The sequence below is a fragment of the Oncorhynchus gorbuscha genome, linkage group LG17 (assembly GCF_021184085.1).
Source record: "Oncorhynchus gorbuscha isolate QuinsamMale2020 ecotype Even-year linkage group LG17, OgorEven_v1.0, whole genome shotgun sequence".
Classification (NCBI taxonomy): domain Eukaryota; kingdom Metazoa; phylum Chordata; class Actinopteri; order Salmoniformes; family Salmonidae; genus Oncorhynchus; species Oncorhynchus gorbuscha.
The window spans coordinates 30,966,992-30,979,637 of record NC_060189.1 but is presented as its reverse complement, the minus strand read 5'-3'; the positions used below and the strand labels follow the sequence as shown (position 1 = coordinate 30,979,637).

General features: G+C 41.7%; 1 protein-coding gene across 2 annotated transcripts in view; it reads right to left on the bottom strand.

The window, feature by feature from the left end:
• Nucleotides 1-7,127: 7,127 nt before the first annotated feature.
• Nucleotides 7,128-12,646, bottom strand: part of LOC124002030 (potassium channel subfamily K member 10-like) — a 34,822-nt gene continuing 29,303 nt past the window's right edge. For both annotated transcript variants that reach the window (XM_046309241.1, XM_046309240.1), the window contains exons 3-7: nt 12,083-12,200; nt 11,331-11,491; nt 10,143-10,335; nt 9,481-9,623; nt 7,128-9,065 (exon numbers count right to left, since the gene is read on the bottom strand). In XM_046309241.1, the coding sequence (XP_046165197.1) occupies nt 8,472-9,065; nt 9,481-9,623; nt 10,143-10,335; nt 11,331-11,491; nt 12,083-12,200 (1,209 nt within the window). In that variant the 3' untranslated portion in view covers nt 7,128-8,471. The remainder of the gene's footprint in view (nt 9,066-9,480; nt 9,624-10,142; nt 10,336-11,330; nt 11,492-12,082; nt 12,201-12,646) is intronic.

Sequence of the window (12,646 nt, the reverse complement as noted above, 5' to 3'; positions counted from 1 at the left end):
CTGCAGAGATGGTTGTCCTTCGGGAAGTTCTACCATCTCCTCAGATGAACTCTGGAGCTCTGTCAGAGTGACCATCGGGTTCTTGGTCACCTCCCTGACCAAGGCCCTTCTCCCCCGATTGCTCAGTTTTGCCCGGTGGCCAGCTCTAGGAAGAGTCTTGGTGGTTCTAAACTTCTTCCATTTAGGAATGGTGGACGCCACTGTGTTCTTGGGGACCTTCAATGCTGCAGACAGTTTTTGGTACCCTTCCCCAGATCTGTGCCTCGACACAATTCTGTCTCGGAGCTCTATGGACAATTCCTTCCACCTCATGGCTTGGTTTTTTCTGACATGCACTGTCAACTATGAGACCTTATATAGATAGGTGTGTGACTTTTCAAATCATGTCCAATCAATTAAATATATCACAGGTGGACTCCAATCGAGTTGTAGAAACATCTCAAGGATGATCAATGGAAACAGGATGGACCTGAGCTCAATTTCTAGTCTCATAGCAAAGAGTCTGATTACTTAGGTAAATAAGTTATTTCTGTTTTTATATCTAAGTACATTTTTAAAAATAAAATCTAAAAACTTATTTTCGCATGGTCATTAGGGGGTATTGTGTATAGATTTGACAAGAATTGTTATTTTTTATCAATTTTAGAATAAGGCTATAACGTAACAAATTGTGAAAAAAGTAAAACGGTCTGAATACTTTCCGAAGGCACAGTAAAATAATGGCACGGGACTTATAAGCATATTATGTCAGCTAAATGAACAAGCCTATGGCATGAAGCATAGCCAGATAACAACATACAGTAGGCCAACTCCTATTTTCCTCATTTACATTTTAGTCATTTATCAGACGCTCTTATCCAGAGCAAGTTACAGGAGCAATTAGGGTTAAGTGCTTTGCTCAAGGACACATCTACAGGTTTTTCACCTAGTCAGCTTAAGGATTCGAAGAAAGCCAAAGCTTATAGGGACCCCTAGGAAACACTTATCAGCGCTTTAGTTCCTACCCTGTCACAATTACTCCTCCCAAGCATTTGAATTTATTGTTATCTCAAACACTTATACAAAAGTGCCCACTATTATATTGTAACTATAGAATTAGAATAGTCATTCTATTTCCATGATTCCAACATTTTTGTTCTAATTCACAAGTCAAATTGCAACATTTTTATTTACCTTTATTTAACTAGGCAAGTCAGTTCAGAGCAAATTCTTATCTTCAATGACATCCTAGGAACAGTGGGTTAACTGCCTTGTTCAGGGGCAGAATGACAGATTTTTACCTTGTCATATCAGGGATTCGATACTTGCAGCCTTTTGGTTATTAGTCCAATGCTCTAACCACTAGGCTACCCCGGCATTTAGTTAAAAATAAGTCCTAGATTATTTGCCCATATCGTGCAGCTCTACGTGGCAGTGTGGAAATTATCTCAATTGAGCATTGGTGTAAATTACTTAAGTAAAAATACTTTAAAGTACTACTTAAGTCTTTTTTATTTTGTTGGTATCTGTACATTACTATTTAGATTTTTGACAACTTTTACTTCACTACATTCCTAAAGAAAATACTGTACTTTTTACACCATACATTTTCCCTGACACCATAAAGTACTCGAGTTTAGCATGACAGGAATGCTTAGCAGGACAGGGAAATGGCCCAATTCACGCACTTATCCAGAGAACATCCCTGGTCATCTACTGCCTCTGATCTGGAGGCCTCACTAAACACAAATGCTTTGTTTGTAAATCATGTCTGAGTGTTGGAGGGTGCCCCTGGCTATCCGTAAATAAATGTTTTAAAAAAAAAAAACAATTGGGCCATCTGGTTTGCTTAATATAAGGAATTTGAAATTATTTATACTTTTACTTTTGCTACTTAAGTACATTTGATCAATTACATTTACCTTTGATACTTAAGTATATTTAAAACAATACTTTTACTCAAGTAGTATTTTACTGGGTGACTTTCACTTTTCCTTGAGTAATTTTCTTTTAAGGTATCTTAACTTTTACTCAAGTATGACAATTGGGTACTTTTTCCACCACTGCAGTTGTGTGCAGAAAATGCAGAAATTATAAACTGCTGAAATTTGTTACGGTTGAAGTTGAATTGAACAGTATAAAAAAATCAGAATTGAGAAAGCCTAATTGAAATCACTTAGAATGTACAGTGCCTTGCGAAAGTATTCGGCCCCCTTGAACTTTGCGACCTTTTGCCACATTTCAGGCTTCAAACATAAAGATATAAAACTGTATTTTTTTGTGAAGAATCAACAACAAGTGGGACAAAATCATGAAGTGGAAATACATTTATTGGATATTTCAAACTTTTTTAACAAATCAAAAACTGAAAAATTGGGCGTGCAAAATTATTCAGCCCCCTTAAGTTAATACTTTGTAGCGCCACCTTTTGCTGCGATTACAGCTGTAAGTCGCTTGGGGTATGTCTCTATCAGTTTTGCACATTAAGAGACTGAATTTTTTTCCCATTCCTCCTTGCAAAACAGCTCGAGCTCAGTGAGGTTGGATGGAGAGCATTTGTGAACAGCAGTTTTCAGTTCTTTCCACAGATTCTCGATTGGATTCAGGTCTGGACTTTGACTTGGCCATTCTAACACCTGGATATGTTAATTTTTTAACCATTCCATTGTAGATTTTGCTTTATGTTTTGGATCAATGTCTTGTTGGAAGACAAATCTCCGTCCCAGTCTCAGGTCTTTTGCAGACTCCATTAGGTTTTCTTCCAGAATGGTCCTGTATTTGGCTCCATCCATCTTCCCATCAATTTTAACCATCTTCCCTGTCCCTGCTGAAGAAAAGCAGGCCCAAACCTTGATGCTGCCACCACCATGTTTGACAGTGGGGATGGTGTGTTCAGGGTGATGAGCTGTGTTGCTTTTACGCCAAACATAACATTTTGCATTGTTGCCAAAAAGTTCAATTTTGGTTTCATCTGACCAGAGCACCTTCTTCCACATGTTTGGTGTGTCTCCCAGGTGGCTTGTGGCAAACTTTAAACAACACTTTTTATGGATATCTTTTAGAAATGGCTTTCTTCTTGCCACTCTTCCATAAAGGCCAGATTTGTGCAATATACGACTGATTGTTGTCCTATGGACAGAGTCTCCCACCTCAGCTGTAGATCTCTGCAGTTCATCCAGAGTGATCATGGGCCTCTTGGCTGCATCTCTGATCAGTCTTCTCCTTGTATGAGCTGAAAGTTTAGAGGGACAGCCAGGTCCTGGTAGATTTGCAGTGGTCTGATACTCCTTCCATTTCAATATTATCGCTTGCACAGTGCTCCTTGGGATGTTTAAAGCTTGGGAAATCTTTTTGTATCCAAATCCGGCTTTAAACTTCTTCACAACAGTATCTCGGACCTGCCTGGTGTGTTCCTTGTTCTTCATGATGCTGTCTGCGCTTTTAACGGACCTCTGAGACTATCACAGTGCAGGTGCATTTATACGGAGACTTGATTACACACAGGTGGATTGTATTTATCATCATTAGTCATTTAGGTCAACTTTGGATCATTCAGAGATCCTCACTGAACTTCTGGAGAGAGTTTGCTGCACTGAAAGTAAAGGGGCTGAATAATTTTGCACGCCCAATTTTTCAGTTTTTGATTTGTTAAAAAAGTTTGAAATATCCAATAAATGTCGTTCCACTTCATGATTGTGTCCCACTTGTTGTTGATTCTTCACAAAAAAATACAGTTTTATATCTTTATGTTTGAAGCCTGAAATGTGGCAAAAGGTCGCAAAGTTCAAGGGGGACGAATACTTTCGCAAGGCACTGTATGTGTTGCCACCCTAGGATCACTCACTACTCATAAAGCAAATGTAGAACTTTTATTATTAAAAAACTAAAAATACCGTCAAAATATATTTTATATTTGAGATTCTTCAAAGTACCCTTTGCCTTGGTGACAGCTTTGCACAGTCTTGGCATTCTCTCAACCAGCTTCACCTTGAATGCTTTTCCAACAGTCTTGAAGGAGTTCCCACATATGCTGAGCACTTGTTGGCTGCTTTCCCTTGACGCTGCGGTCCAACTCATCCCAAACCATCTCAATTGGGTTAAGGTCAGGTGATTTTGTAGGCCAGGTCATCTAATGCAGCACTCAATCACTCTTCTTTCTGGTCAAATAGCCCTTACACAGCCTGGAGGTGTGTTGGGTCATTGTCCTGTTGAAAAACGAAATACATTCCCACTAAGCGCAATCCAGATGGGATGGCGTATCGCTGCAGAATGCTGTGGTAGCCATGCTGGTTAAGTGTGCCTTGAATTCTAAATAGATCACTGACAGTGTCACCAGCAAAGCACCATCACACCTCCTCTTACATGCTTCACGGTGGGAACCATACATGCAGAGATCATTCATTCACGTACTCTCCGTTTCACAAAAACATGGCGGTTGGAACCAAAAATCTAATTTGGACTCATCAGACCAAAGGACAGCTTTCCACCGGTCTAGTGTCCATTGCTTGTGTTTCTTTGCCCAAGCAAGTCTCTTATTCGTATTGGTGTCCTTTAGTAGTGGTCTCTTTGCAGAAATTAGACTATGAATGCGTGAATCAGGCAGTCTCTTCTTAACAGTTGATGTTGAGATGTGTCTGTCACTTGAACTCTGTGAAGCATTTATTTGGGCTGCAATTTCTCAGGCTGGTAACTCTAATGAAGTTATCCTCTGCAGCAGAGGTAACTCTGGGTCTTCCTTTCCTGTGGCGGTCCTCATGCAGTTTCACCGTAGCGCTTGACGGTTTTTGCGACTGCACTTGAAGAAACGCTCAAATTCTTGAAATGTTCCGCATTGACTGACGTTCATGTCTTTAAGTAATGATGGACTGTTGTTTCCCTTTGCTTTTTTGAGCTGTTCTTGCCATAATATGGACTTTTGTCTTTTACCAAATAGGGCTATCTTCTGTATACCACGCCTACCTTGTCACAACACAACTGATTGGCTCAAACGGATTAACAAGAAAATTAATTCCAATAATGCACTTTTAACAAGGCACACCTGTTAATTGAAATGCATTCCTCGTGAAGCTGGTTGAGAGAATACCAAGAGTGTGGAGGTGGTTACTACATGATTCCACATGTGTTATTTCAAAGTTTTGATGTCTTCACTATTATTATGCAATGAAGAAGAACAAAACACTAAAAACTTGAATGAGTAGGTGTGTCCTAACCTTTACTGGTACTGTATAGGTCCCACAGTTGACAGTGCATGTCAGAGCAAAAAACAATCCATGAGGTCCAAGGAATTGTCAGTAGAGCTCTGAGATGGGATTGTGTCGAAGGCACTGTACTGTAAAATCAGGTACTGTAAAATCAGGTACTGTAAAATCACAATTCCACCCCCAAGACTTTGTTGCTATGCTTTTTGTGTCTGAAGCACTTTCTGTGTCTCAAGAAATAGTTAAATAGTTCATTTGTCATTGTTTCCAGTCTGCCACAGTATGCTTATCACATGCAGAGGCTTTGGCCTTTTATTTTAAAAACGTTTATTTTTACTGCTTTAATTGCATCCGGGGGTTTGTTGTGTATAGCCAATATACCATGACTAAGGGCTGTATCCAGGCACTCCATGTTGTGTCATGCTTAAGAACAGCCCTTAGCCGTGGTATATTGGCCATATACCACACCCCTTGGGGCCTTATTGCTTAAATATACCAGCATGAACCACTGGGGTTTCTTTATGCTCAGCAGCTAAGCCTACAGCCTAGATAAAGCAAAGGAACTGATAGGGAAAGGGAACTGACCAGAAGATAATGTTAGATTGGCAGACAAAACAACAGACAGACATTGATAATCAAATTTATCTATATGCCAACTACTACCAGTAATGATCAGATAATTACAATGGATCTAACACCCATAGATTATTTATCCAGCCAATAACATCAGCAAATGCCTCCCCAAGGTGCCTCCGCAATCTCCACAAGGTGATTGTGTTCTGTCAGCACATTGACTTTTCCCCGGGTAGTCGGGGCACCTGCTACTGCTTCATTGTTACCATTGATTACCGGTTTCAAGACGTAAATAAATACACAAAATAAATGTTGTAAGAGCACCAGCCAATTCATCTTGGTTTATCAGTGGAGGGACAGAGACAAGGGAAGGCAGGCAAGTGGAGGACGCTTCAAACTTGAAGGCAGCAGCAGCCCCCACCTCTCTGACAACCCAACCCCTTCTATTAGATAGAATGTATTTTATTTAACTAGGCAAGTCCGTTAAGAACAAATTCTTATTTTCAATGACGGCCTAGGAACGGTGGGTTAACTGCCTTGTTCAGGGGCAGAACGACAGATTTTTACCTTGTCAGCTCGGGGATTCGATCTTGCAACCTTTCGGTTACTAATCCAACGCTCGAACCACTAGGCTACCTGCTGCCCCAGGTATGGCTTTCTCCCCCGATTCTATTCCCTTTCTGTTGCAGTCAACCGGTTTTACTGGATCCAGCATGAGATGCCACGCGTGACCCAAGCTGCTTGTAAGAGACACCGTCAGAGCCCTGGGGTCCAGAGTATTATCAGCAGTTAGCGACGTTCTGCACAATATCAGGAGATATTCTTTCTGTCGTTACCTATGTCACATATTATACATTATTATGTTGTCATTTCTTTAGCATTAAGCTGTTTCTTTTAACTGGTATCTTGTAGATCCCTTATCATTTGTTTTGTAAAGGCTGAACTTGTATAACGTAAGCTACTGAGCGAATTCATTTCAAACCATCTTCTCTACTTTTTCTCTCTGGTTCCTCACTTGACCCTCCTTTCGGTTTGCAGATGTTGTTCTGCAGCATCTTTCACATGCAGTACAGCATGCGAGTGATTATAGACTGCAATTAATAATGTGTTTCAGGAACACCCCCTAAACACAGCATGTCTGTGTGTCTTTAAAAAGTCCTCACACACAGCAGTATACTTACATCAGGCATAGGCTATGGTCAAATCTGATCATTTCCTTCAGCAGAAAATCGAATTATGGTCTCTTTAAGTCTGTTAATTACAAGTTTGGGGACTTTAAGATACTTCTGGGAGTCTCACATGACACGAGTGATAAGAAGCCATTTCACAACATCAGCTTAATTTTCCTTAAGTGATATTTATTCCCAGAAAGCCACTCACTTCATTTGATATAATGTTTGCACAAAAAAGACTGAGCAAGGAAAATCCATTCTGGTTCTTAGAAAGGTCATTATCACGGTAAGCCATTTTTATGATAGAATTCAAGAAATAGAGGTTACAACCAGTACCTACACTATTCATTATCAGGACTACAAGCTTTTCAGTCTATCTAATATGTATTGTTGTTGTTGATATGATGAGTGAGCCCAAGTCCCGACAGCATCTGTTCCTTCTTTTGACTATGCAGAAGACCAGAGGGACCAAAGACAGAATTCAATGTTCCACCGTAGAGGAACATAACTAGACTACCAAAAATACAATAATCATGTGTTCCCTTATTAAATAATGGAGAGGCTAGCTCATTCACACCAAAAACCATCATGTAATTGTATTTGATAGAGTAAAGGTTGTTACCACCATTCACATAATTAGTGTTTTTGATTACAGACGTCAGTTCAACGTTTAGTTTCAAAATCAACAACAAGTGTCACCATTTCATCGGATTTAGGTTCAAAGCTGAGTGAAAAAATATGTAATTCCCTTTCGTTGATGACTGTTGCAAATCCAACAGGTTTTTCTCGTTCATTCAATGACATCACGTAGATTTTCTTGGGTTGAAGTGACATGGAAACATCATGAATTCAACTCGTTTTTGCCCAGTAGGTAAAGCTTTAGGAAGCACATCAATGACAAAAACATAGCAAAGGACCAAAACCATTAATTAGCCAACTGTAAAGTGGCTACAACCCATATGGTAAAGTTCCTGCCTCAGTATAGGTAAATGCAGTACTTGATCGGATTGTGTGAGGGAAAAACACGAACACATACATGTAGCGTATGGTGGACAAATATAATTGTATTCTCTTTTACTGTGAAAAAAAATGAATTGCAGAAATTGATATTACATAGATACTGTAACACAGACATGCTGTGTAAAATACAATTAATAAAATACCTGAAATTCATAATCAATCGAAAATGACAGAATAAAGTAACGAAATGTCACACTAATAAATCGTTCCTATGATGTGCAGAATGAACTGGGTCCAATGGCCATCAAAACCTCATCAGTAAGAGTAGATTCGGTCCAGGACCGGGTTTAGGAAGCTCTGCACTAGTTCACTGGGTTACTTGCTCACATAAGCCTTGGGTAAAAAAGAGAAGCTATCCCACATTGCGTCTGCTTTTTTGTCGGTTGGGGGTGGGGTGGGGTTGGATAGGAAGTAGGGTGCTCTGAAAAGAAAAAACAACCAGGCACAATTTGAGACAACAAAATAGGGACTTTTCTGCGGCTCAAGCTCTCTTTCTTTCAACATTCTATCGTTCTCTCTTTCTTTGGCCTCAGCATTCGTCTGCATACTCTAAATTTGTTGAGCTGGTATTGCCCTCTTTCCTCTCTCCCCCTTCCTCCTCCACCTCCATCTCCTCCACCTCTTCCTCCTTCTCCACTCCCTCCTCCTCCTTCCTCCTCTCCATCGCCTCACAGGCCCTCCGCACGTCCTCAGGAATGTTCCTCTTCAGGTCGCGGTTCTTGTGTCTCTTGGCCAGCTTGGTGAGGGAGCGGAAGCGGAGGTTGAAGAGATTATCCTCTGACGAGGCCTGCTGTGTCTGCTCGCTGCCTCTCCGCTGGTCATAACAAAGATCCCCTGCCCCTTTCGACCTCAAGTTATTCAGCTTGGTGTCGATGCTCTCCTGGGAGGAGGTTTTGAAGCGGCCCTGGTCCAGGCTGGCAAACACAGCCCTCCTCTCTAGGGAGAGCATGTCCAGGGAGTGGGCCCTCTGCTCCAGGCCCAGCTGCCTGCGCTCCATGCTGCGGATGGTGGCGGCCCGCTGCAACTTGTCGTGGATCTCCACACTCAGCCGCCTCCGCGTCTCTCGGAACTCGGCCCGCACGTTGGCTTTCCACTCCGCCGCATGGACCTTGAACTCCCCCACCTGCAATTACACAAAGATGGAGAGTCATTAGAGACAGGAGGGTGGAAGGGGTGCATTACATCAAAAGGATCTTCTACAAATTCCCCTTCAGACAAAAGCCTAGCTCCTTCCATGGAAAGCCAATACCACAGTATCCATCCATACTGTATGTACAAATAAATAGCTTTAGTAAGCTCACTGTTAACACGTCAGCCTGAACATTTAATGACTGCATCTCTAACCACTTCTCACACACAGCTGTCTGTCGGGAGTGTCTCAAGGGCTCCAGACAGGGGCATCGACAAGGCATAATAGCAAAACAGACACAGAAGAAAGGTGGGTAGGGTAAGAGATGAGTAGTAAGGACTGACCTATTAGTTTCCACTGCTTTAGGTAATGTAATGACAGGCAGTGTAATTTAATGAGCAGCACCCACCTCCTCTTTGGTCTTTTTGGACAGCACTCTGAGCCAGTCTCCAATCATGCTCAGGACAGCAGCGAAGTAGGCCAGGCCCACCAGGATCCAGAACCAGACCAGAGGCTTGTACCACTTCATGTACTCGATCTTCCGATCCCCACCTGGAGCAACAGAGGAAGAGTTGTTACATTTCATGTATGCGTGTATGTATGTATGTGTGCGTGCGTGCGTGTGTGTGTATGTATGTGTGCGTGCGTGTGTGTGTGTGTGTGTGTATGTGTGTGTGTATGTATGTGCCTGTTACCACCAAGTTATCGTCAACAATAAAACATTTGCCAACCAAAAAATATTTTCATTACAGACAGATTAGTATGACAAGGGAGGTGGAAAGGTTCAGTTTGACAAACACAACATTTGTAATTGGGATTTGAAGAGAATGTATGTTATATCAGTATGATTTTGGATGATTCTTGCCATAATATTCCCCTAGATAAATCCTCCTGAGATATAATTACCTGCAGTCACTTTTAGCATCATTATTCAAGGGATTGTCAATGTAATGCAGACACGACAAAACACACGCAAATAAAACCTTGAGTTGATGGAGAATCCAATGGATAATTTCAGATAACTAGAGTCACAGTACATAATAAACCTGTTATACCGTAACACTATCATACCTGCCACATAGTCCCCTATGCCAATCGTTGATAGCGTGATGATGACAAAGTAGATGGCATCCAGAGTCGTCCATCCCTCGATGTGTTTGAAAATGACTGCCGGGATGCCAACGAAGACTATGCACCCAGCTATGATGAAGAGTATGGTGGAGGTGACTCTGATTTTGGTCTGGCTGATCTGTTTATGTTTTTGCTGCAGTACAAACAAGACATGGTCAGAGGACGACAGTAAGTCAACAAAAACAAAGTTGTCAACAACAACAAAACATTTTTTTTTAAGTTAGCTATACACAGTACATTTCCAGCTTGAAGAGATGCAGTTTCACCAATTACTTCATGTATCAATACCCATTAAGCCAAAACACTCCAGAGCACCCCAGGCACCAAGAAAGAAAACCATACAAAACCACCCTTCCATTCATCCAGCAGGAAAATCCTAATTCCCAAACTCCCCCTATGTCACAGAAACTCAAGTTCCCTGGGGCTTTCAGTAGTCTGAAGAGGGGCTTAGCTCTACATTTTGGCTTTTAGCTCCCAATAAACAAGATTACATGGACAGGGATCAGCACTCCTACTCTGAGATGCTTGATACATACAGCCTGCTCACAGAATCTCAATCAGGTCCTGGCCCTCTACCTCCACTGCTCCCACACTACATCAAACACCTCTGCCCTCACTACAAGAGTCCACAACCATTCACTGAGCCTGGCATAATACCTGGATAACAGACATAGCTTTTACAGGGATGACTGTATCACGCTGTCATCACCCTATTTGCTGTGCTGTTCACGGTGAATGGGGTGATTTATAGGTTGGAGGTAATATGCCTGGTTTTCACTGTGGGTAGCATATTGGTGTATGAAAAATGTATCAAGCCCTACAAAACTGTCTATTATAATATAATATTTTCAAATGTCCTGTTGCTCCAGGATTATTTTCCTGATGTAGCAAACTGATCTTCAAATTAAGATCCTACATCTGTATATAACATGCCCCAAATACTCGTTTTCAAAGACCCCTTTCTTCACAAAATAAGTAATCAAACATGGTGTGTCTAAATTAATTTGAATAAACGTATTGAAAGTTAACTATAACCGACTTATCTCTGAAAGCATCATGTGCTTATGCAGTTTCCAGTAAATCCCCCGCACATAACAAAACCCAAAGTTCTCAAGTAATCCAATTTACCCTGTATATCTTCTCCACCCTCAAGACGCTCTTGACAAATATGGTTCCTAGCTGGTCTCCGATGCCAGCCAGGAGGAACCCAAACAGCGGGATGCCAAATATGGCGTACAGGATGCAGAAGATCTTCCCTCCCTCCGTGCTGGGTGCTATGTTCCCGTAACCTGTCACAGTGGTGTTTTGTTAGGTAAAGCCTGTGTTATATTCCTGCAGTTGGAGGTCGGAGGTAAACAAGCACTAAGAGAGGAAATAATCAGGTTGGGCTCAGAGAACATGACATGAATTACAACTTGCAGTGAATGGAGAGACAAAACAGGGCAGGGATGACTAAGGCACGGCTTCATCTAAACCAGCACGGTGGGATGTGTGTTCCTCTCCAAATTGTGTAAACAGATGAAATGGTATTCATATGTTATGCTAAAAAGGCACCCTGGTGCACTGTTCATTCCCACCTCCCGATAGGATGCTATTATCATCAGTAAATAATGCACTGTGAAGACACACACACACACACACAGACATTAGCATAAAGTACATCCTGTGAATGACGTTTGTTTTATCCATTTCCCAGCAAGCTCATGATAAATAGCACACAGTACATTACAGTAGTGTAATGCTGACAGAACTGCACTTGAATTAGCGAGTCACAGCACCCGTAGGTTACCTCATAAACGTTCACGTTAAAGTGATATTGCTTTATTCTACTCAGTTAAGAGGAGCAAGTAATGAGTTCGTAGGTTGGTGATGGAGAGTACCTATCGTTGTGATCACGGTTCCAGCAAAGAAGAAAGCACTGCCCAGATCCCAGTGACTGGAGTTGTAAGATGTGTCTCCGATCGGACTGACTCCTGCACTGACAGCGTCGATGGAATGCTAACAAAGAGAGAAACAGGCAGGGTATAGGGTTGGTTATTTTAACTGGTAGGCTACATAGCGATTCCACACAGTTCAATGTGCAGTTCATCTGCTTAAACAGACAAATGGTGAACAAAATGAACCCAGAACCAACCACAGTCAAGCCCTTTGACATCTTGGCACCAATGGAATAACCGGTGTTGTCTTTGGTCTGTCAACACATGCTACATACAGTAAAGAGGACAGTACCATGCCACACTAAGCCCTCAGCTGGTGGAAAGACAAAACCATAGGCCTAACATGTGTCTTGACTGCATTTAATTGCCACTATAAACGGCCGCCCCCTGTGTGTGCCATACACAGCATGGGTTATGCAATGTACTTGAGAGCGAATGACTGATGATTGTGCCGACCTCTTCAGATGAAACTTAAAGGTCACCAGTAGCAGGAGGATGTATGGTGGG